The sequence below is a fragment of the Uranotaenia lowii genome, chromosome 3 (assembly GCF_029784155.1).
Source record: "Uranotaenia lowii strain MFRU-FL chromosome 3, ASM2978415v1, whole genome shotgun sequence".
NCBI classification, from domain to species: Eukaryota; Metazoa; Arthropoda; class Insecta; order Diptera; family Culicidae; genus Uranotaenia; species Uranotaenia lowii.
This window is the reverse complement of record NC_073693.1, coordinates 39,422,828-39,449,415: the sequence shown is the minus strand read 5'-3', so window position 1 is coordinate 39,449,415 and position 26,588 is coordinate 39,422,828. Positions and strand designations below refer to the sequence as shown.

Sequence of the window (26,588 nt, the reverse complement as noted above, 5' to 3'; positions counted from 1 at the left end):
TCTGCAGTAAAGAGGTCGGGCTTCGAGTCGTTAGAGTAAAGATCAGTCAACCCCGTGTCTTTACGATAAGAGGTCGGGTCTCAAGTCGCAAAAGGAGAGGTTAGGTCTATAATCAACAAGAGGAGAGTCATAAGGAGTCATTACGAGGAGCGGTCAGATCTCGAATCGCTAGAGGAGAGATCGGGCCTTGAGTCGTGCGAGTGGAGGTCGGATCTAGAGTCGTAAGAAGAGAAATCAGGCCTTGAGTCACAAAGAGGAGAGGTTTATGTAGGCGTCAGGGGCGGGGAGATGTCAGTTCTCAAGTCGTGAGAGGAGAGTTCAGATTTCAAGTCGTAATGATGAGAGGTTTTGCTGAAAGTGGTCTCGTCAATGAGTATTGTCTTAGAGCACACTAGCGCGAATAGACCTTTTACTATTGAAGGCTAGTGTGTTAAACAGTTCGAGGTGGGAACTAGGACTGTGGCCTCAGGTGGATTTTAGGGAGTAGGAGGTATATCACGAGTTTTCCTATTGTACTCACCATGGACCCAGAGTATCAAACTGAGGGGATGCGGTGGTTCGCCGTGGCTTGGAATACAGCCGTAAACTGAGATTTACCACCTGTAGTTACCAACTAGAAAAAGGGCTCATAGGAAAAACTTGAGGAGATGAAGAACTTATCACCTAGGCGGACCTGGAAGGGAACGTTTTAGTCAGATATAAAGACGGCTGGTAGACTTAATTTAAAAAGGGCAACATAGGCAAAACTTCGATGAGATTATAACAGCTGAGAGCTTTCGGCATATATGGCCACCCAAGTAACAATTTTAGCTTTATGATGGTCAGCAAAATATCGTTTGGACTATCGCATTAATCTTCATAAAAAGCTAAAGCGCATTCTATAACATCACCTGGACTCTAATAAAGCCAAAATCAGGCTATTTGGCCCTACCCTAGAAACGTCATCAAGACATATAATTGTTGGTCATAAATGTTGGTCACCAAAGCTTTTAAAAAGCTATTATTAAACATGTTAGAAATTTTTGTTTTTTTTTCGGTTCTGTCAGTTCTCGGAGTTTTTTTTTATTTTTTCCAGCAACCATAATGGTTGATGAATGATGATTGCATTATTCAGATATGATCTGGTAAAATTAATAGCTAAAAAAAACCAATGTTTTAACCATATATTGAGCGTCTTTTCTACTGCCAGTCAAGATTTCAGGTAAAATGTATATGAAATAGTATCTTAAAATTAATGCGCCTCGTCAAATCTGATGGTCAATCATGATGGAATTGATGGAAAAAAGGCCCGAAAAAATATTTTCCAATGCTTGCATTGTGAATCCATCAACATGGCGTCATTTTGTGCCCTTCGATTTTGCAACCAACATGGCGTGAGTCAATTCATAGTTTTATTATGGTTTAATGATGACCCCAAAAAAAGCTACGATTTGACGTTTCTCTCGCAAGCAAACCAATTACACGCTAAGGTTGAGTTCCTCATTTCTGAGTTGTTAATCATTAGTACAGTAAATGAGGACAGACTTTTTGAATGAAAAGGGATTGGTTTTGAATGACCCGTGGAATAAATCATGAGTTGAAGTCAAATTTCGTTGTCTGACGCCATCTTAAAATCCAAGATGGCGGCTTCCGCTGAACTTTAAAATGGTGTAAATGACTTGAAATCGCATGAAACCCCAACAAAATGGGTATCGGGTGAAAGGGCTAAACGAGTAGAAGTTGAATTTCGCTATCAGACGCCATCTTGAAATCCAAGATGGCGGCATCCGCTCAACTTTTAATGCTTAATGCTGACAAAAAGTCGCATTAAACCACCACTATACGGGTATTGGGTGAAAGGGCTAAACTAGAAGTCGATTTATTTCTTTCCGACGCCATCTTGAAATCCAAGATGGCAGCTTCCACTGAATTTAAAATACTGTTAATCAATGAAAATCGCTTGAACACAACTTTTTCACGTAATACTACATTAAAACAACTATTTTAAGACAATTTAGATCATTTTAAATCACTTTTATTATTTTTTCATTATGCTTCTACTGCATTTAGCACTTTTCTTGTTTTGTTTATAGTTTTTGTTTTTTTGCCATTTATGTAATTCTATTATTCCTATCATACTATTATGTTTAAATTGTATTGGTCTTATTCTAGCGAAAACTATAAGGTTATGTTGTTTCTGTTAACCGTCTGATTTATTGTGGTGGTTTTTGTGGGATTTTCAGTCACTTACAGATTTTCAGAGAAACGCGAAAAGAGATATTTGACTTCTATCATTTAGCCTTAGCACCCAATACAATATATTTGGGAGTTTCATGCTATTTTCATTCATTTACAGTATTTTTAAGTTCAGCTGGAGCCACCATCTTGGATTTCAAGATAGCGTCAGAATGCAAAAATTACCTTTTTATAGCTTATCCCAATTGACAAACAACCATATTTTGGAGGTTTCATGCGATATTCAATGATTTAGAGCATTTTTTAAGTTTATAGAAAGCTGCCATCTTGGATTTCAAGATGGCGTAAGATAGCAATATTCGACTTCTACTCGTTAAGCCCTTCCACCCACTACCACCTGGGTTTCATGTCATTTTAAGTCATTCACTACATTTTAAAGTTTAGCGGGAGCCGCCATCTTGGATTTCAAGATGGCGTCAGATAGCGAAATTCAACTTCTACCGGTTGATTTCTTTCAACTTATACCCCTATAATATAGGTTTTATGCGATTTTCAGTCATTAACAGTATTTTCAAGTTGAGTGGTAGCCGCCATCTTGGATTTAAGATGGCGACGGGCAACGAAATTTGACTTCTACTCGTTTATTACTTTCACCTAATAACCATATTGTGAAGGTTTCACGATATTTTCAGTAATTTACAGCTTTGAAAATGAAAGCGGAAGCCGCCATCTTGAATTAATGATGGCGTCAAGCAACAATTTTTTTCCTACTTTTTAGGCCCTTTCACTCAATACTCATATTGTAAAGATATTCATACCACTTTCGGTGATTTCAAGTTTTCAAAGATGTATTTTTTTAATTTTAACTCAAAACCAACACGCATAACTTACCAAAAATGTGTAAAAATGGGAGTTCCAATTCAAATATGTGCTATCTAATCTGAGCGTGTCCTGTTTTGACATCTTGATCGAGAACTGTCACTATGTTTTATGGCGGTTTAATAATCATGCACTGAGTGCTATTATAGAACATGCAAAAGAAAGCTTGGAGCAAACTTCTAGGTTTGTGTTTTATTATAGTTTAAAAAGAGCATTCATAACTCTTTCAAAATAACTAAAACAGCATGTTTAATAAAAGTTTTATTAGCGTTTTCAAAACCATCTGAAAACATATGGTCGAAAAAAAAAATTATAAGCATTCTGCATGACCATAATAAAACCGCCATAAAACGAGCTGCACAAAAAAAATGCCATAATTAAACCATAATAAAACTTCCTAATGCTAGTTGGCATAATCTGTGTTACTTGGGCAGCCTTAGATGACATGAGCAGTGGAAAATTTGTGATTTGCAATGTTGGAGTGCCTTCTTGTGCCCATCCCTTTTTTTTAGTATTCTGTATCTTGTGTTCTAGCGAGACGGTACTTTCTGCTAAGTACTTTGGAGCATATGACTCCTCTCTCTTGACAAATCATCTACCCTCAAAAAAGAAATTAGAAACGCTTGAAAGAGTCACCATTTAAATTGCTTTCCAAACTGAACTAGCACATCCCCCTGGTGACCCCAATTCAAACTGTCATCCGGCTGGCTCACCCAAATAACAAGGGAAGGGAGTTTCAAGTTTAAAACTCCCGCTCCAGGACTAATTTCACTTGATTTCCGGCCGGAACAAAAAAAAAAGTTTTTGTATGGGTCTGATTATTTCACCACCGACCGAGAGCGTTGGTTTTTTCCCTTCCCAGACATAGTCAGGTCCCAAATGATGATGATGATGATGATGCTACTGCTGGCGGTGGCAACAAAGTTTGTCCGGGAAGCAGCATCCGGGAGGCCGGAAAATTAACACTTTGACAGTTTTTTTGTGAGTGCTCACCCAGATGATAGTCCTACAACCAGCAGCAGTTGTCAACTTTCGACCAGCCAGTAGGATTCTGATTTGTGAGCTTGTGGCTGCGAAACTTTGAGAGACGTTGAACAAAAAAAAAATCAGCTGGGCGTTTAAACTGTAAACTGTAATAGAGGCTGATGAATTTTAAAATGGGTTTGTTTTATGTTTAAGAGAAAATTATTTGAGTAACGATAGTTTGTTGTTCAATTCATTTAAGCCTTACACGGATCAATTAAAAATGTTCTGATTTCTAATAACATCTAAAACTTCACACTTAACATGCATTAATTTTCGATTTAGTGATTTCACTACATAATCGAAATGTATTTAAAAAATTAAAAAATTTAAAATGTTGAAAAACACTTTTTTTTGTACCCGTTTGAAGACTGAACGTTTTTCTATGATTAAAAAGAGAAACAAATGCAAAACATGCAAAGCAAAACGATGAAAAATGACACAAAGCTCTTCAATAAAAAAAAATATATTCACGATGCTTTCAATTCGATGCTGGCAGATCTCGAAAGATATTCTTAGCAAAAACAAAAACTCTCGAATCATTGAATGAAGCTAGTTGTTTCTAAAAAACGGCAAATGAAAACTTTTTTAACGCTACAAAAAACAGCTGAATGAAACTTGAAGAAAAAAATCCTTTCAGGAAAATGTATTTACCGATTCATATTCTGGCGAAGCCGTGAACTGTTTGAATGAAGGGGTTTGCAGCGCAGTTTTTTTTTCCATGTTGTGCAGATTGTCATTTCGGATTGTAAGAGATTATGTTACAAGATTTCAAAGAAATGGTTATTTGAAACGAAACCAGTAGTTACAGCACGAGAAAAGTTAGGCGATCATGAAGTCGACGTTGTTGTTAGGGCAGCAGAAAAGTATGAGAAAGAATTTTGCGGGTAAGTTTACAGGGTATTTTGTTAGTACATTTTTCGACATTTTAAGGTTTCTCATATTTCAATAGTAGTTTGTTTTCAAGAGATTTCATCACACGATTGAAATACTCATTGAAAACGCACATAATGGTTACTCTCAAAAGCCTGTTTGAATCTCAGGAAAAATCTCTAAAAAAAATACATGTTTTAAATGTTTATTTTAGTCAATTTTGTGTTTTTTTTTAATTTTTGTAACTGTCATATTTTTCATTTCTGTCATTTTTATCATTTTCGTCAATTTTGTCATTTTTGTCATTTAAGTCATTATAGTCATTTTAGTCATTTTAGTCATTTTAGTCATTTTAGTCATTTTAGTCATTTTAGTCATTTTAGTCATTTTTGTCATTTTTGTCATTTTTGTCATTTTTGTCATTTTTGTCATTTTTGTCATTTTTGTCATTTTTGTCATTTTTGTCATTTTTGTCATTTTTGTCATTTTTGTCATTTTTGTCATTTTTGTCATTTTTGTCATTTTTGTCATTTTTGTCATTTTTGTCATTTTTGTCATTTTTGTCATTTTTGTCATTTTTGTCATTTTTGTCATTTTTGTCATTTTTGTCATTTTTGTCATTTTTGTCATTTTTGTCATTTCTGTCATTTTTGTCATTTTTGTCATTTTTGTCATTTTTGTCATTTTTGTCATTTTTGTCATTTTTGTCATTTTTGTCATTTTTGTCATTTTTGTCATTTTTGTCATTTTTGTCATTTTTGTCATTTTTGTCATTTTTGTCATTTTTGTCATTTTTGTCATTTTTGTCATTTTTGTCATTTTTGTCATTTTTGTCATTTTTGTCATTATTGTCATTTTTGTCATTTTTGTCATTTTTGTCATTTTTGTCATTTTTGTCATTTTTGTCATTTTTGTCATTTTTGTCATTTTTGTCATTTTTGTCATTTTTGTCATTTTTGTCATTTTTGTCATTTTTGTCATTTTTGTCATTTTTGTCATTTTTGTCATTTTTGTCATTTTTGTCATTTTTGTCATTTTTGTCATTTTTGTCATTTTTGTCATTTTTGTCATTTTTGTCATTTTTGTCATTTTTGTCATTTTTGTCATTTTTGTCATTTTTGTCATTTTTGTCATTTTTGTCATTTTTGTCATTTTTGTCATTTTTGTCATTTTTGTCATGTTTGTCATTTTTGTCATTTTTGTCATTTTTGTCATTTTTGTCATTTTTGTCATTTTTGTCATTTTTGTCATTTTTGTCATTTTTGTCATTTTTGTCATTTTTGTCATTTTTGTCATTTTTGTCATTTTTGTCATTTTTGTCATTTTTGTCATTTTTGTCATTTTTGTCATTTTTGTCATTTTTGTCATTTTTGTCATTTTTGTCATTTTTGTCATTTTTGTCATTTTTGTCATTTTTGTCATTTTTGTCATTTTTGTCATTTTTGTCATTTTTGTCATTTTTGTCTTTTTTGTCATTTTTGTCATTTTTGTCATTTTTGTCATTTTTGTCATTTTTGTCATTTTTGTCATTTTTGTCATTTTTGTCATTTTTGTCATTTTTGTCATTTTTGTCATTTTTGTCATTTTTGTCATTTTTGTCATTTTTGTCATTTTTGTCATTTTTGTCATTTTTGTCATTTTTGTCATTTTTGTCATTTTTGTCATTTTTGTCATTTTTGTCATTTTTGTCATTTTTGTCATTTTTGTCATTTTTGTCATTTTTGTCATTTTTGTCATTTTTGTCATTTTTGTCATTTTTGTCATTTTTGTCATTTTTGTCATTTTTGTCATTTTTGTCATTTTTGTCATTTTTGTCATTTTTGTCATTTTTGTCATTTTTGTCATTTTTGTCATTTTTGTCATTTTTGTCATTTTTGTCATTTTTGTCATTTTTGTCATTTTTGTCATTTTTGTCATTTTTGTCATTTTTGTCATTTTTGTCATTTTTGTCATTTTTGTCATTTTTGTCATTTTTGTCATTTTTGTCATTTTTGTCATTTTTGTCATTTTTGTCATTTTTGTCATTTTTGTCATTTTTGTCATTTTTGTCATTTTTGTCATTTTTGTCATTTTTGTCATTTTTGTCATTTTTGTCATTTTTGTCATTTTTGTCCTTTTTGTCATTTTTATCATTTTTATCATTTTTGTAATTTTTGTAATTTTTGTCATTTTTGTCAATTTTGTCATTTTTGTCATTTTTGTCATTTTTGTCATTTTTGTCATTTTTGTCATTTTTGTCATTTTTGTCATTTTTGTCATTTTTGTCATTTTTGTCATTTTTATCATTTTTATCATTTTTATCATTTTTGTCATTTTTGTCATTTTTGTCAATTTTGTCATTTTTGTCATTTTAGTCATTTATGTCATTTTTGTCATTTTTGTCATTTTTGTCATTTTTGTAATTTTTGATATTTTTGTCATTTTTGTAATTTTTGTCATTTTTGTAATTTTTGTAATTTTTGTAATTTTTGTTAGTTTTGTAATTTTTGTAATTTTTGTAATTTTTGTCATTTTTGTAATTTTTGTAATTTTTGTAATTTTTGTAATTTTTGTAATTTTTGTAATTTTTGTAATTTTTGTAATTTTTGTAATTTTTGTAATTTTTGTAATTTTTGTAATTTTTGTAATTTTTGTAATTTTTGTAATTTTTGTAATTTTTGTAATTTTTGTCATTTTTGTAATTTTTGTAATTTTTGTCATTTTTGTAATTTTTGTAATTTTTGTAATTTTTGTAATTTTTGTAATTTTTGTAATTTTTGTAATTTTTGTAATTTTTGTAATTTTTGTAATTTTTGTAATTTTTGTAATTTTTGTAATTTTTGTAATTTTTGTAATTTTTGTAATTTTTGTAATTTTTGTAATTTTTGTAATTTTTGTAATTTTTGTAATTTTTGTAATTTTTGTAATTTTTGTAATTTTTGTAATTTTTGTCATTTTTGTAATTTTTGTATTTTTTGTAATTTTTGTAATTTTTGTAATTTTTGTAATTTTTGTAATTTTTGTAATTTTTGTAATTTTTGTAATTTTTGTAATTTTTGTAATTTTTGCAATTTTTGAATTTTTTGTAATTTTTGTAATTTTTGTAGTTTTTGTAATTTTTGTAGTTTTTGTAATTTTTGTAGTTTTTGTAATTTTTGTATTTTTTTTCATTTTTGTCATTTTTGTCATTTTTGTAAATTTTATAATTTTTGTTATTTTTGTAAATTTTGTAATTTTTGTAATTTTTGTAATTTTGGTAATTTTTGTAATTTTTGTAATTTTTGTAATTTTTGTAATTCTTGTAAATTTTGTTATTTTTGTAATTTTTGTAGTTTTTTAATTTTCTGTTATTTTTTTCATTTTTGTCATTTTTATCATTTTTGTTATTTCTGTCATAATTGTAATTTTTGTAATTTTTGTAATTTGGTAATTTTTATAATTTCTGTAATTTTTGTAAATTTTGTAATTTTTTTAATTTTTGTTATTTTTGGCATTTTTGTAATTTTTGTCATTTTTGTAATTCTTGTAATTTTTGTAACTTTTGTAATTTTTGTAATTTTGTCATTTTTGCAAATTTTTGGCATTTTTGTTATTTTTGTTATTTTTGTAATTTTTGTGGTTTTTGTAATTTTGTTATTTTTCTCGTTTTTGAAATTATTATGACAAATTTTTTTCAGTTTTTCTATTTTTTTTATTCTTATCATTTTTGTCTTTTTTTTAAGTCTCATAAGGTTTTGTTACAGACCCGAATGACCCGGGTGGTTAAAAGGTCTCTAATAAATTATAATAATAATAATAATAATAAGGTTTTGTCTCTATTTTGTTGCATTTGCAATGCTAACTTCACATTCTACAAAACTCAAGAGCTCGCATTGTTGAACGGAATGAAAATTTCCCACTAACATGCTTACTTTAATCCAAATAAAGACTCTCGAAAAACTCTTATTTACTTTTCAATGGCAGTGCTCATAATGGTGAGCATTTGAAAGGAAACATTTACAGCCGAGGAGTTCGGAAAACCCCAACCATCATCCCCTATTTTCGTTGCCGCCATCATTCACCAAATTTTTCCCACAATTTCAATAACCACATCCGGTCATCGTTCGCTTTTTTGGCGGCGACGGCCAACGACGAATAAACATAAAGTATATTTCCGCTTCAAAATTTTCTCCCCATCATCATATTCGTTTCGCATCGCTTCGGTGGGCTTGTGGCCGGCTGGCTTATGATGGCGATGATGATGGTGTACACAAGGACCAACATTTTCACGTGGTTTCGGGAGGATGGACGCGGTGGAAAAATGCCGCCAAATATTTCCCTCGAAAAATGGCCAACGCACGATAAATACACACAGAGCGAGCGTAACGAAAAACTGGGTGGGAGGACCAAAACGTGAGAAAAAAATTGGTACACATAATCAGAAAGGCAGACCCACTTGCGTTTCTCTCTAACGGCGACGGTGGACAGGGCCCCAAATTTATGGCGCCCGCCATAGGTTGTCATTGAAATTTATGTTCCGACGTGGTATACTTGAATAAATAGAGAGTGCCTCAGCGTGAATTCACAGGAAAAAAAAAAGAATAGCTCCGAAGCCGAGCGCAGAATAATCCAATATTTAAATTTTAAAACGTCTCTTCATTATCTTGCGGACAAGGGGGAGAGGTGTACAGTTTTTTTTGTGTGCTGTTGCTCGTTTGACTTGCACTCGCGATGCTAATCTGGCAGCTGAAACTCGCCTCGGTGTGAATATAATTTGGGATATTGGATATGAATTTATCATAAAGCGAGCGGTTTTATTTGGAGAAATTTTAAAATTACCTAAAAACTGAGACTGTCCCATCCCATATTCGAATTTGGCAAAGCTTTTAATGTTTAAGCAGCTACGTAAGCAGTATAGGGTTAAAATGAATCTTCGAGAAGTTTTCTTCAATATATCAGAAAAGCTTCTTGGTTTCACAAAGTAAAGTTCACAAATTCACTAACAATCCTCCGAGATAGAATATCTAAATATCTTAGCCACCATACAAAGACTTTCCTAAACGATAGCTCAAAGTTAAATCAGCGCAAAACTTTTCGCTCCATTACTGGAAATTATCAGTTTAGACTAGGGAGCATTTCCGGTTCCCCGCAGGGAATATTCAGCTTTCAAGATTAAGTTCCAATCTTTCTTAGGGACGTTTCTCACCAACGCAATTTTCCCGAAGTCGCATTTGCTGTTAGTAAACTTTCACTATCCCATCCCCTAAAAAAATTGTTATTTCAGAATCTAATATTAAAACAATTTTCCTAGTTTTTTCCTAGAGACAAGCTTTCGAGGCAACCATTTGGATTGCAGTGCTTTTCCGGGCGTAAGATGCATTGAAATCCAAGAACAACACTATTAATATTTTTTCGTTTCCTGTTGTTGATGGTCAAGATTCTTGGAATTGGACCGTGCATTTCTTTAAGCATCGGATAAAAATCCGTCCGTCTTTTTTTTGTATCTCCGCATCTGCCATTCATTCATTCAGAATCTCGCGTTGTCGGAATGGCAGCACAGTGAATGAGAATCATAAAAGATTTATATGGATGCCGACCGAGATAGGAAAAAAAACGTAGGGTAACAAGAAAGGAAGCTACTTACGGATGGACCTTCGACCGGCTGCGGGATGTTGTTGATCAGATTGGAAGCCTGCAGATCCGGCCTCGGCGGCGGAATGACGGTGGTCGTGGGTGGTGCAGGCGTTGCGATTGGAACCAGGGTGCCGAGCTGCGAGAAGCGGGAGGAAATGAGAAAAACAAAAAAAACACTGTATAAGAACGAGCCGGATAAAAATTATGGATTTAATATAACGGAATCGATTTCGGGGACGGCAACTTTGCTTTGGTCCGGGGTTGACTCGCCTGGTGACCTAATTGGGTGGCAATAAAAAGCGGATTTTCCTCCGATAGGCCGGCTGCCCCTTGCACGTGCTGATCAGGCTACCGGATATGACGAGGGAAGAAACTTGTTTGGTTTGCTGGTTTTACGATCTTGGATTTCCGGAGCTTCGGTTCGGTATCCACGAGAATAAATATTCAAGGAACGGTCTTTCGGACCAAATATGAATTACAGAACCAACCGCCCGTTTGTTTGAACCGGATGATGATTATTTTTAGAAAACAGGATAGGATGTTGTTGCTTGTTAAACAACTGTTCGAAAAAGCTTTAAATTCTTTTTTAAATCAGTAAGATAAAATAGTGCATTGAAATTGAAAGTTTTAAAATCAAATAACCAGTACTGGTCAAGGGGTTATAAACTTATCAGCAAAAATTTAAAAATTGTTTTGGCTGAGATTTATTGGGTCTTCAAAAGTTTCTGCTCAACTATCGCCCAATATTGTTCGATTGTGCGAAGTTCTGGCGTGTTGGGAGGGTTCTTATCCTTGAGCACAACCTGAATGTTGTTAGCGGCATACCACTCCATCGCCTTTTTTTTTGTCTGGATACTAAAGCCGGCCAAAACAGCATAGACAAGCTGGTGGTTTCTCCAGGAAAGGCAGCAAACGCTTTCGAAAACACCCTTTCAAGTAAATTTCCTGGTTGACGGTCCCGGCTGCAACGAAAATGTCGCTTTTTAAGCCACAGGTACAGATCGCTTTCCAAACGTTATTTCTTGGCAATAGTTTAATAGTTGATAGTTTAATATCCTTGAAAATGTCTGTCACCTTTCCCCTTCCGGTTGCTGTATAAACGGCGAACACGAAATTATTGCGACACCGGAAATGTCATGCCTTATAATGTTTAGAATCAAACCAAAACTTTAGGGTAGTTTTATACATACAATAAATATTTAGGTTAAAAATCAAAAGAAAAGTTAATCGATGGAGACTTGAGTGTAAAATTGAACGCATTTCCGCTTGATGCCCTCCATCAGAGTCTTTGCAGTGTCATCCGGTTTTTCCATTTTCTTAACATGTCCTTCACGTCTTTTACTGTCTTTTTACCCTTCCGAAGTTCCCGCTTCATTATTGCCCTGTACTGCTCCACCGGGCGCATCTTCGAACAGTTTGGCAGGTTCATGTCCTTTGGATCTAAATGGACAGAATTGGCCTCACACCACTCCAGGACACTTTAAGAGTAGTGGCAAGATGCCAAACCTGGCCAAAATAGAGGAGCTTTGTCGTGCTGCTGCAAGAACGGCAAAAAACACTTCTCGAGGCACTCAGAATTGTAGATCTCGCCGTTTACTGTGCCCTTTGTCACGAAAGGCTCACTCCTCAGTCCGCAAGAGCAGGCGGCATACCATACAAGATATTTAGAGGTGAGCTTCGACATTTTCTTCTTCAATTTGTCGTCCACGCCGAACTGCTCCTGCCGGTAAAAAAACTCGAACTCCGGAATTTGCTTAAAATCGACTTTTATAAACGTTTCGTCGTCCATCACACAGCACTCATATTTTGTCTGCATCTTCTCGTAGAGCTTTCGAGCCCGAGTTTAAGCCGTCGATTGTTGCCGCTCATCGCGGTTTGAGAAGTTCTGAAACTTTTGTATGTATGGAGTCCAGCTCTCTTCTTTGCATTCTGAACCTAGCTCTGTGACATGCCGATCTTTAGCCAAATCACGGCTTGAGACGTTGGGATTTACTTTAATCATCCGCTTTAACTTTCCCTCCGCCTTTTTGTTCTCCGGTCCCGGTTTTCCTCCAACTCCTTTGCCGTGGTCCAACGTCAACTGCTCATGGAACCGCTTCAACACTCTGGAGACGGTTGAATGGTAAATGTTCAACATTTTTTCCCTACTGCTGGTGCGACAGGTTAGAAAATTTCAGGCGTTTGGAAAGAATTTGTTCTTTCGACTCGCGTTGGTTCACCTCCATTTTCGTTGAATCGAAGAACACGACTTCGAGTTTGACAGCAAGTAAAGAGAGGCGGAGAAACCCTCTAAGGCGAATGTCAGTCGTCCGAAACGGATCGATGCCTTCGTTCAAACAGTGAGGAATGAGCTCATTACTCCGAGAAGCTCTAAGAGTGTAAAGAGGAAACGAGGATCGTAGAGTGATCCAAGACCTGGTACTCTAAAGAAGTGGGCCCGATGGTTCGACAGGACCCTAGCCAATTGAAAGGCAAGGTCGACAGGCCCTACGAGGAAGCACTTCTCCGAATGGCAGACAGTGACGCGTAAACACCGTAAGGAGAGAGCTACGAAAACAAACCCCAAGCCCATGAAGCAGCGAAGCCGCGTAAGGGAAAAAGGTTAAGCTATCGTAGTTAAGGCGCCAGATGGTACGCTAACATGCTACGTCAGATGCGGACCGACGACTAGCTTGCTGGACTAGGTGAAAACATGAGGAGGATCCGTCGTACTCGTTTTGGCGGGGTAATCCTCGAGTTGAAACGAAGTTCATTCTTGGAGGTTCTAGCGGAAGAAGCCCTAGACGAGAAGGCGGAGGTGCGTGCATTATACCACGAAGTGACCATTCGTATAAAAAACTTCGTCGAAATAACGACAGAAGATGAAGTCAGGTAAGCACTAGTCGACCAGTGTATGATCGGAGAAGATCATATTGAAACAGGGTCCTCCAAAACCCGTAGTAGTCCGAAGTAATCCAAATCAACCTCAACCACTGTCACGAAGCACAACAGCTTCTGCGACAGATGGCGGTGGAAGAGAAGCTAGACTTAGCGTTAGTAGCAGACCCCTATTATAGAGCCCTGAATGGCACAAATTGAGTGACCGACAGTACTAATCTGACCTAAATAGGGATGACATAAAAGTTTCCCATACAAGAAGTGGTCACATCGAATTAGGAAGGCTTCCGGATAGCCAAAGTCAATGGGATCTTCTTCTGTAGCTGCTACGCTCCACCGAGGTGGACCTTGGAGAAATTTAGCGCTTTTATAGAGGGGGATTTCAATGCGTGGGCCCAGAAATGGTATAGTTCCCTTACGAACGTCAGAGGACAGTGTCTACTTGAAGCACTTGCGAACGTAGGTAATACTAGGACCTATCATAGAGAAGGACGTGAATCTATTATAGATATCACATTTGCTAGTCCCAGATGGAAAAGTAATTGGAGGGTAAGCGAGGTCTACACTCATAGCGACCACTTTGCGATCCGATATCGTGTGGGTAAGAGCGCACAGTCAGGCAGAGGAGAGGTAATGGTAGGTGAACGACGCTGGAGGACAAAACAATTTTACCGGAATGTCTTTGTCGAGGTGTTGTAGTGGTAGAAAAAAAAGTTAGAGTCGGCGGAAAACTTGACGAAAGTACTCACACGATCTAATCGTAAAAACCCACATCCACCAGTTTATTGAAGGACTAAGGAAATCGCAAATTTGCGTGCCAGCTGCCTTCGTGCTAGGCGAAACATGCAGAGAGCACGAATTCAAACGGAACCTTGTACCTAAGGATCCGGCGCCAATTGACCGACGCATAGGGCTGAGAACTCCACTGCTGGCGATTCTCGTCAACTGTGCGGAGCTAAGCGGCTAGACTACGCCACCACGAACTTCTGTGTATGCCTCTTCTTGGATGTTCATCTGGATTCCAGTCAAGCGCCTCTCTGCAATTCTCGTTTTCATCTCTTCGCAACATGTGCCCAATCCATCTCCACTTACGTTCCCGAATCTCGATTTCTAGCCATCAAGCGCGGATGATTTTCCGCAGGCAGCGATTCACAAAAACTTGCAGTTTCAGCGTCGTCGTCGTCACCGCATATGTGCACCAAGTTTCGCACCCGTACAGCAATACGGATTTAACGTTTGAGTTAAACATTCGAATTTTACTTCGTAAAGAGATCTGGCGTGAGCGCCAGATTTTTCGTAGACTCGCAAACGAAAATCGGGCTTTTATGATCCGGGTTTCGATGTCCTTCTTGTTACCACCATCAGGCGTAATCTGGCTACCAAGATACTGGAAGCACGCCATTTTCTCAACCTGTTGTCCAGCTATTACGAAATTGGAAGGTTTTTCTATGCTGATTTCCATCGACTTGGTCTTTTCGACATTGATTTTGAGACCTGCTGCCTTGGGGCTTTCGGTGAGGTCGTCGAGTTTGCTCTGCATGTCTTGTTGTCTGTTGTCAATATCGTCAGCCAGGTTAAGGTCATTCAGTTGCTCCATTGTTGATGGATTCGTTTGGTTTACAGTCAATCGGTCCAGTCAAGGTATCATCCATTAAGATTAGAAAAAGCAGCAGTGATAAAATACATCCTTGTCTAACTCCTGCAGTTATCGGGATTGGATCTGACAAGACACCGTCGTGCAGGACCTTGCACGAAAATGCCTCGTACTGTGCTTCGATGAGATGGACTAGTTTCTCTCTTCATCAATTTGTTGGTTTGTTCCAGTTTCGTAGCGTTGTGATGTGGTCCACACATGATCGTTTGGATTGGAATTCAGTTTATTGCCGTCGGAATGTAGCGTCGATTTTTTCCTGGATTCTGTTCAGGATCACTTTGCAGAGTACTTTGAGAGTTGTTCAGAGTTGTTCCGATCGTCACTGCAAATTTGTATTGAGGAAAGAATGTTTCCAGAGGTTTGGAAACGGCAGAAGTTGGTTCTGCTGCCCAAACCAGGAAATCCATGCGGGGAATCCATCGGCATACAGGCCAATATGCCTATTGGATACGGTTGGAAAGGTTCTGGAAAAGGTGATCTTGAAGCGTTTCCAGTGGTATACGGAGGGCGAATGCGGATTGTCCAACAATCAATTCGGCTTTCGAAAAGGGCTGATAAAGCCAGACTCAAGAAGAGAAGAGGGGATTGTTTTTGTGCGGTATTAACAATGAACGTACGCAACGCCTTCAATCGTGTCAGCCGGGCAGCGATTGCTTCTTCGCTTATAAAAATGAGGATACCGAAATATATGTAGGAGATAGCGATACCGATTAGAGCGAGAGAGAACAATTCAACATAGAGAAACAGTGAACCATATCTAGCAAGGAGAGTTCCTTCTACCCTCGCGTGGAACAGTCGAGTTTTTGTGCCGCGACGTGGTTTTTATACTCGCCGAAATCTCAATTAGTTATGTAATCTACTTTCAATAAAGAAAACGATTATCACATGGGGGCTCAACCGAGATTTTACGCGAGTTTGTGAGCCAAGTGGAAGTGATTTAAACCGAGAAATTGCATATTTTCGATTGTGAAAAGCGATTAAGATTAACGCCAAGATGGCTGCCAATCGCTTTTGAAGAAATTAAAGTGTGGCACCGAGAATTGCGAGAGCTGTGAGATTTGCGAGATTGTGCTGTGAGACGTGAGAAAGTCTCCACACAGTGAGATCTATGTGTTTGTGAGACGAGGAGAGTGCATGATGTCTGTGAGAGACAGCTTGCAAAATCTTACAGTGAAGGCTCTACGCGAATTGTGTGAAAATAACAACCTAGCCAGCAGTGGCAGAAAAGTTGAGCTGATTGAACGGCTGCTTGAGTGTGAAGAAAAAGACGTATTGTACCGGAGTGCTATAGCCGACGAAGAAGATTTGGTGCAATCAACCCCAAAGCGGGAAAATACGCCTGCAAACCGCGTAGAAATGGGGTCTAGCGACGAAGAAGAAAACCCGAGGTCGACGTACCGATTTACGTTCAATGATATCGGTGACTCCCTCGAAAAGTTTTCCGGCGAAAGCACCGATCGTAATGTGGCTGAGTGGCTCGAAGATTTCGAAAAAACCTGCGATAATTTCGGGTGGAATGATGTACAAAAGTTTGTGTATGGACGCCGATTGCTTAAAGGAACGGCAAAGTTGTTTGTGCAAAGCTCGTGCGGACTCAATGATTGGATTTCATTGAAAGACGCCCTCAGTGACGAATTTGAGGACAAAGTTACTAGTGCCGAGATTCATGAGCTTTTGCGAAACCGCAAAAAGAAGAATGACGAAACATTAGTGCAGTACATCTACCACATGAAGAATATCGCTAAACGTGGCCACATCGAAGAAGAGGCTGTGTGTGAGTACGTGGTTCGCGGAGTGAGCGACGATCCCGTGAACAAAATGTGTTTGTACGGGGCACGCACACTTGCCGAGCTGAAAGAGCGTGTGAAGCAGTACGAGAAAATGAAGAACCAGCAACGTGATGGCGTTAGAGGCAACAGTGTGAGTGCGGGAGCAAAAAGTGAGAAGAGAAGTGCGAAACCAAAAAGTGAGACATCCACAAACACAGATGATAACGTTCGATGCTATAATTGCGGTGGTCGTGGGCATTATGCGAACGATTGCGAGAAAAAGTCTAGTGGTCCGAAATGTTTTGTGTGTAGTGAGTTCGGTCATAGAGCGAAAGACTGTAAAAGAGGTAAACAATCCGAGCCTGTGAACACGATCACGGAAGAAAGAGTACCGATTGTCGAAATCTGTGTGGCCCATGTAAAGTTGCGCGCGCTGTTCGATACTGGAAGCCGCTATAACGTTATGTGTGAAAGTGTGTACCGCAAAATTGGAGAGCCACAGCTGTTTGCTTCGCCAATGACGTTCAGTGGATTTGGTGCGGCAAAAACAAGAGCGCGTGGTACCATTGTTGTGGATGTAAACATTGGAAGTGACGAGTTTGCCAACATGACCTTCTACGTTGTACCGACTGGTTGCATGTCGTATGATGCAATCTTGGGTATGGAGGCATTGGATCATCTGGATGTGGAAGTGAATAAAAGTGGAGTAGTGATAAAAAAGAAGAAAGAAGAAAACGACGAGTGTGTGTTGCTGATGACCCTGGAGAGTGATAAAAATGAGGTTGCCATTGATGTGGTGCCAAAGTATGCAGCAAAAGTGAAAGCTATCATCGATAGCTACAAGCCGAAAAGTGACGTGAAAAGCAGAGTGCAAACCCGAATTATTTTGTCTGACGATGTTCCGGTGAACATCACCCCTCGGCGTTTTGCACCGAAAGAAAAGCAGATCTTGGAGAAAACCATCGAGGAGTGGCTGAAGGCTGGAATCATCAAGGAGAGTGTTAGTGAATATGCGAGTCCAGTGACATTGGCTCCGAAGAAAAATGGATCCATGAGAGTGTGTGTGGACTATAGACAGTTGAATAAAAAGATCTTGAAAGACTGTTTCCCGATGAGAAATATAGAAGATCAAATTGATAGACTAAAAAGTGCTAAAGTGTTCACCGTCCTGGATTTGAAGAATTCGTTTTTCCACGTGCCAGTCGAAGAGTCGAGCCAGAAGTACACCAGTTTCGTAACACATACGGGGCAGTTTGAGTTCCGGAGGACCCCGTTTGGCTTGAGCATCAGCCCAGCGAGTTTCAGCCGATTTGTTGCTGATGTTTTCCGTGAGCAGATCAAGAAAGGCATCATGATGATTTACGTGGACGACGTGATCATTCCATCTGTGACCTTCGAAGAAAACCTGGAGCGCCTGAAGGAGATACTGGCAGTAGCAGCTGACAACGGAGTCCAGTTCAACTGGGAGAAGTCGCAGTTCCTGAAAAGTGAAGTCGAGTACTTGGGCTACGTGATAAGTGATGGTGGTTATAAAGTGTCTCCAGCAAAGATCAAGGCAGTGAAAAACTACAAAGAGCCGTGCAACGTGAAGGAGCTACAGCGATTTCTGGGTCTAACAAGTTATTTCCGGAAATTCATACCTGGTTATGCGCTGATTGCTAGACCGCTGACGTCACTGCTGAAGAAAGATGCCCGTTTTGTTTTTGGCGACACCCAACGCAGAAGTTTCGAGCAACTAAAGGAGTGCCTTGTGTCTGACCCTGTGTTGAAAATCTACGATCCTGATGCCGAAACAGAGGTTCACACAGATGCGTCCAAAGAAGGCTACGGAGCCGTGCTCCTCCAGAAAGGCGACGACGGTAGATTCCATCCCATCTACTACATGAGCAAGCAGACAACGAGTGGTGAAAAGAACTACAGTGCTTATCACCTGGAAGTACTGGCAGTGATACGCGCAGTTGAGAGGTTTCGTGTGTACCTGCTGGGAATCCCGTTCAAAATTGTGACGGATTGCGTGGCGTTCAAACACACAGTGAGCGCGAAGAAGCTGAACGCGACAGTGGCCAAGTGGGTGATCGCATTGGACGAGTACAAGTACCGAGTGGACCATCGTCCTGGTGACCGAATGAAGCACGTCGATGCGCTGAGCCGAGCGCCTGTGATGCTAGCTGCAAGTGACCCACTCGTGGAAATGATTAAAAGTGCGCAGAGGAAGGACGAAAGATTGCAAGCAATCTTTGAGCTGCTGAAAACTCAAGAGTTTGATGATTACTTCGTGAGTGGAGATGTTCTGATGAAAGTGGTAGACGGCCGAGAAGTTACTGTGGTACCGGCCGAACTACAATCCGAAGTTATTCGACGAGCGCACGAGAACGGGCATTTTGGTGTACGAAAGCTCGAAGAGGTGATCAAGCGTGACTACCACATTCCTCAACTGAGTGCGAAGATTAAAAGGCAGATTGAGTGTTGTGTGAAGTGTATTCTTGCGGAGAGAAAAAGAGGCAAAACCGAAGGATTGCTGAGTCCGATTTCGAAAGGTGAGGTACCGTTCGATACCTATCACGTCGATCATCTTGGACCAATGGACGTGACAGAGAAGCAGTACAAGTACCTTTTCGTGATTGTTGATGCCTTCACGAAGTTTGTGTGGATCTATCCGACGAAAACGACGAATGCGCAAGAAGTGATCCAAAAGTTGCGTGTGCAGAGTGAGCTGTTTGGAAATCCTCGACGAATCATTAGTGACCGAGGTGCGGCGTTCACATCAAGTGACTTCAAGGAGTATTGCGCATCGCAGAACATCGATCAAGTCGAAGTTACCACCGGAGTACCAAGAGGAAACGGCCAAGTTGAACGAGTGAACCAAGTGATATTAGCCATGCTAACGAAGTTGAGTGTTGACGATAAGTCGAAGTGGTACAAGCATATTGGAAACATACAACGATGGATCAACAGCAGTTTCCACCAGAGTACCAGCTTTTCCCCATTCGAATCGATGTTCGGAGTTCAAATGCGGCTAGAAGGTGATATCCGATTGGGTGAACTGCTCGAAGAGATCAAGCTGGCACAGTTTGATGATCAGCGACGCGACATCAGAGCCCGAGCAAGAGAATCGATCGAGAAGGCGCAAGAAGGTCAACGACGCTCGTACAACCTGCGGGCGAAGCCTGCACCAAGCTACAAAATAGGCGATGTTGTGGTGATCAAGCGAACGCAGTTTGGACCTGGCAAAAAGTATGCGGCCGAGTACCTAGGGCCGTATAAGGTGACGAAAGTGAAGGGAATCGATCGATACGATGTCGAGAAGGTTAGCGGTGAAGGCCCTCGGAAGACGACGACGGCGGCCTCCAACATGAAGCAATATCGGGTCTGGAGTCCAGAACCGTTGCAGGATGACCGAGTGTAGGAGATAGCGATACCGATTAGAGCGAGAGAGAACAATTCAACATAGAGAAACAGTGAACCATATCTAGCAAGGAGAGTTCCTTCTACCCTCGCGTGGAACAGTCGAGTTTTTGTGCCGCGACGTGGTTTTTATACTCGCCGAAATCTCAATTAGTTATGTAATCTACTTTCAATAAAGAAAACGATTATCACATATATGTGCAAATTAGTGGAAAGCTATTTCCAGTACCGTAGGCTACAATATTTGACTAGCGAAGAATTTCAGGAAATGGATGTTACAGCTGGAGTACCGCAAGGGTCGAAATTGGGCCCAGTTATGTGGAATATTACGTACGATGAGGTGCTGACATTGCGCCTACCAGAGGAAGTAAAGTTGGTTGGTTTCGCGGACGACGTCGTGCTACTAGCGACGGGTTACTCAACAGAAATTGTCTAGCTAAGAGCTCCAGAGATAGTAGAAGCGCTGGAGAGCTGGATGCACTCCAGAAGTTTGCAGCTGGCTTACCGCAAAACCGAGATGGTCCTGATATCAAACCTGGTTTCAGCGCAGAAAGGCAGGATTACAGTTGGATCATGCACTATCGAATCGAAGCGTATTCCATAACTCACGAGGATAATGGCGAACAACTCGGGGATCCAAAGTAGTCAGCGGAGGGTAATTTCGAGTGTGGTTCCGTCACTAGTTCGGTATAGAGGAATGCCTAGAAATCTGGTAATAACATCCATTGTAACCAGCTGAAGCTGAACGGTTGGCAAAGGCGAATGTATTGGCGGATCATCAGTGCATACCGCACTGTTTCGTCGGAGGCTGCATGCGTTGTAGCAGAAGTCATGCCCATCTCGGTGAACTCCTATTGCTACGGAAATATTTGGCACGCAAAACGTGAGAACACGAGCCAGGGATATCTCCATGACTAACTGGCAGCAGCTGTGGGACAGCTCAGAAAGATGAAGGTGGACCCATCGTTTGATCCCAAATATCAAGAAGTGGATGGAGAGAAGCATGCCGAAGTGGATTTCCACATGATGCAATTCCTGACTGGTCATGGATGCTTCATGAAGTATCGGGCATGTGGTCTCGCCGGTCTGTCAAACATGCGGTGACGGGGACGAAAGACCCGAACACGTGGTATTGTCTTGTCGAAGATTTGAAGAGGAACGAGCCAACATATTCGCCGCCTGCGGAATGTTGCAGAAGATGTGTGATGACATCAACACTTGGCATGCAGTCAGACTGCTCTGCAAAGGAGTTGGAGACTGACGCACATTTCGATCGACGTAGGATAACTTAACTTTACTAAGCTGAATGAGTCTAGTCTAGCGTATATCGGACCACGACGTGAAGATGACCTCGGCTGGTCAGGATGATATTTAACTTAGGGCGCATGCATCGGTACCATTTCGTAAAATTCTTCTTCTGTTTCGAATTTACCACCCGGGGTTACAAAAAAAACACAAGCACACACACACACCTACAAGATAAGGGGTGTTCAGGTTTTTGATTTGGGTGATTAAAAACATACGGCAAATTTGAGTTGACCACTTTTTGAGCCGAACTCCTTTCATTATGCTTGAACTTGAATCTTAAAAGATGATGATTTTTGTGCAAATGTCTCAAACGACCTAATCCAGCGTCGAATTTTCTAGGGAAAAAATAATTTAATTTAAATTCCACTTCTTAACATTTGAAACAAGTTGCACAGCAACGCGTTACCCGCACTTGAAAACTATTTTCCCCAGATGTAGGGTAAGGTATTTATTGTGTATGTTAACGGTTCCGAAATTTCTGCTTCGCGCTTTTAGTTTATATGTTTTTTTTTCGGTTTTCGAAAAAAAAGTCTTGACTACCGAGTAGTTATGTTTTTGTTTCTGGATGCTGCCGCCACCTGGTGCTGTTTGGTTTTCCATTTCCTGGTTTCGGAAAGTTCACCGAAACAGAATATTTTCTAACGCTCCCGGAGCTTTTCCACCCCCACACTTCCCTCAATAGACTAGTATAGGTGGTTCCCATTGAGGTACAGGTACCTGGAAACCTGGCAGCTCATGGCCCATTCATGGCGTAATCGGATCGGGAAACAATATAAAAGCTTTTGCCCTCGATCTCTCTCTCTCTCTCTCTCTCTCTCTCTCTCTCTCTCTCTCTCTCTCTCTCTCTCTCTCTCTCTCTCTCTCTCTCTCTCTCTCCCCAACAACTACCAGCCACAGGCCAGGAACCAGGGCTCGATCTCCTGTTGCTGCTGCTGGCTGCTCCAGATAGTCGAGGTAATTGTGAATGTGTTTTATTGTAGGTGGGTGTGCGTCTGTATGTGTGTTTTTGTCTGTAAAACAACTGAATGAAAAATTGCACTTTTACATCATAAAATGAAACGAGTTTGTTTGGGAAAATGCATTGGGTTGTGGAGTAGTGTTTTTGTATGTGGTTGTTGATGTTGCTGTGCGGTCTAGCGATTCACTGAATAAAGCGATGCGAGGAATAGCCAGTTTTGGAATTTTAAAGTTTCTAGGATGGGATGAAATTGTGTTTTCGGTGTAAATGGTTTAATTTGAGCAAAGTATTTAGTGGTTTGTTTAATATGTTGATGTTTCATTGAAAAAAGCTATTTCAACAGTTTTTTTTTAAATTAAAAACTTTTATTTGAAATGTAGATACTTAAAACTATTAATTGTGTTTTGTTCATAGTCAACTTCGAGAAAAAAATAATTCAAAAACAACTTTGACAACTTTGACAATTTTGACAATTTTGACAATTTTGACAGTTTTGACAGTTTTGACAGTTTTGACAATTTTGACAATTTTGACAATTTTGACAATTTTGACAATTTTGACAATTTTGACAATTTTGACAATTTTGACAATTTTGACAATTTTGACAATTTTGACAATTTTGACAATTTTGACAATTTTGACAATTTTGATAATTTTGATAATTTTGACAATTTTGACAATTTTGACAATTTTGACAATTTTGACAATATTGACAATATTGACCATTTTGACAATTTTGACAATTTTGACAATTTTGACAATTTTGACAATTTTGACAATTTTAACAATTTTGACAATTTTGACAATTTTGACAATTTTGACAATTTTGACAATTTTGACAATTTTGACAATTTTGACAATTTTGACAATTTTGACAATTTTGACAATTTTGACAATTTTGACAATTTTGACAATTTTGACAATTTTGACAATTTTGACAATTTTGACAATTTTGACAATTTTGACAATTTTGACAATTTTGACAATTTTGACAATTTTGACAATTTTGACAATTTTGACAATTTTGACAATTTTGACAATTTTGACAATTTTGACAATTTTGACAATTTTGACAATTTTGACAATTTTGACAATTTTGACAATTTTGACAATTTTGACAATTTTGACAATTTTGACAATTTTGACAATTTTGACAATTTTGACAATTTTGACAATTTTGACAATTTTGACAATTTTGACAATTTTGACAATTTTGACAATTTTGACAATTTTGACAATTTTGACAATTTTGACAATTTTGACAATTTTGACAATTTTGACAATTTTGACAATTTTGACAATTTTGACAATTTTGACAATTTTGACAATTTTGACAATTTTGACAATTTTGACAATTTTGACAATTTTGACAATTTTGACAATTTTGACAATTTTGACAATTTTGACAATTTTGACAATTTTGACAATTTTGACAATTTTGACAATTTTGACAATTTTGACAATTTTGACAATTTTGACAATTTTGACAATTTTGACAATTTTGACAATTTTGACAATTTTGACAATTTTGACAAATTTGACAATTTTGACAATTTTGACAATTTTGACAATTTTGACAATTTTGACAATTTTGACAATTTTGACAATTTTGACAATTTTGACAATTTTGACAATTTTGACAATTTTGACAATTTTGACAATTTTGACAATTTTGACAATTTTGACAATTTTGACAATTTTGACAATTTTGACAATTTTGACAATTTTGACAATTTTGACAATTTTGACAATTTTGACAATTTTGACAATTTTGACAATTTTGACAATTTTGACAATTTTGACAATTTTGACAATTTTGATAATTTTGATAATTTTGACAATTTTGACAATTTTGACAATTTTGACAATTTTGACAATTTTGACAATTTTGACAATTTTGACAATTTTGACAATTTTGACAATTTTGACAATTTTGACAATTTTGACAATTTTGACAATTTTGACAATTTTGACAATTTTGACAATTTTGACAATTTTGACAATTTTGACAATTTTGACAATTTTGACAATTTTGACAATTTTGACAATTTTGACAATTTTGACAATTTTGACAATTTTGACAATTTTGACAATTTTGACAATTTTGACAATTTTGACAATTTTGACAATTTTGACAATTTTGACAATTTTGACAATTTTGACAATTTTGACAATTTTGACAATTTTGACAATTTTGACAATTTTGACAATTTTGACAATTTTGACAATTTTGACAATTTTGACAATTTTGACAATTTTGACAATTTTGACAATTTTGACAATTTTGACAATTTTGACAATTTTGATAATTTTGACAATTTTGACAATTTTGACAATTTTGACAATTTTGACAATTTTGACAATTTTGACAATTTTGACAATTTTGACAATTTTGACAATTTTGACAATTTTGACAATTTTGACAATTTTGACAATTTTGACAATTTTGACAATTTTGACAATTTTGACAATTTTGACAATTTTGACAATTTTGACAATTTTGACAATTTTGACAATTTTGACAATTTTGACAATTTTGACAATTTTGACAATTTTGACAATTTTGACAATTGTGACAATTTTGACAATTTGTACAATTTTGACAATTTTGACAATTTTGACAATTTTGATAATTTTGACAATTTTGACAATTTTGACAATTTTGACAATTTTGACAATTTTGACAATTTTGACAATTTTGACAATTTTGACAATTTTGACAATTTTGACAATTTTGACAATTTTGACAATTTTGACAATTTTGACAATTTTGACAATTTTGACAATTTTGACAATTTTGACAATTTTGACAATTTTGACAATTTTGACAATTTTGACAATTTTGACAATTTTGACAATTTTGACAATTTTGACAATTTTGACAATTTTGACAATTTTGACAATTTTGACAATTTTGACAATTTTGACAATTTTGACAATTTTGACAATTTTGACAATTTTGACAATTTTGACAATTTTGACAATTTTGACAATTTTGACAATTTTGACAATTTTGACAATTTTGACAATTTTGACAATTTTGACAATTTTGACAATTTTGACAATTTTGACAATTTTGACAATTTTGACAATTTTGACAATTTTGACAATTTTGACAATTTTGACAATTTTGACAATTTTGACAATTTTGACAATTTTGACAATTTTGACAATTTTGACAATTTTGACAATTTTGACAATTTTGACAATTTTGACAATTTTGACAATTTTGACAATTTTGACAATTTTGACAATTTTGACAATTTTGACAATTTTGACAATTTTGATAATTTTGACAATTTTGACAATTTTGACAATTTTAACAATTTTGACAATTTTGACAATTTTGACAATTTTGACAATTTTGACAATTTTGACAATTTTGACAATTTTGACAATTTTGACAATTTTGACAATTTTGACAATTTTGACAATTTTGACAATTTTGACAATTTTGACAATTTTGACAATTTTGACAATTTTGACAATTTTGACAATTTTGACAATTTTGACAATTTTGACAATTTTGACAATTTTGACAATTTTGACAATTTTGACAATTTTGACAATTTTGACAATTTTGACAATTTTGACAATTTTGACAATTTTGATAATTTTGACAATTTTGACAATTTTGACAATTTTGACAATTTTGACAATTTTGACAATTTTGACAATTTTGACAATTTTGACAATTTTGACAATTTTGACAATTTTGACAATTTTGACAATTTTGACAATTTTGACAATTTTGACAATTTTGACCATTTTGACAATTTTGACAATTTTGACAATTTTGACAATTTTGACAATTTTGACAATTTTGACAATTTTGACAATTTTGACAATTTTGACAATTTTGACAATTTTGACAATTTTGACAATTTTGACAATTTTGACAATTTTGACAATTTTGACAATTTTGACAATTTTGACAATTTTGACAATTTTGACAATTTTGACAATTTTGACAATTTTGACAATTTTGACAATTTTGACAGTTTTGACAGTTTTGACAATTTTGACAATTTTGACAATTTTGACAATTTTGACAATTTTGACAATTTTGACAATT

The 26,588-nt window shown here is 36.8% G+C and overlaps 1 protein-coding gene across 14 annotated transcripts in view; it reads right to left on the bottom strand.

The window, feature by feature from the left end:
• LOC129754131 (collagen alpha-1(XVIII) chain) overlaps nt 1-26,588 on the bottom strand; it is an 875,414-nt gene that overhangs the window by 95,661 nt on the left and 753,165 nt on the right. For 13 of the 14 annotated variants that reach the window (XM_055750000.1, XM_055749999.1, XM_055750002.1 and 10 more), the window contains 2 exons: nt 10,553-10,678; nt 4,732-4,758 (listed from right to left, as the gene is read on the bottom strand). In XM_055750000.1, the coding sequence (XP_055605975.1) occupies nt 4,732-4,758; nt 10,553-10,678 (153 nt within the window). The remainder of the gene's footprint in view (nt 1-4,731; nt 4,759-10,552; nt 10,679-26,588) is intronic. The other variant, XM_055750005.1, reaches the window with a different exon arrangement.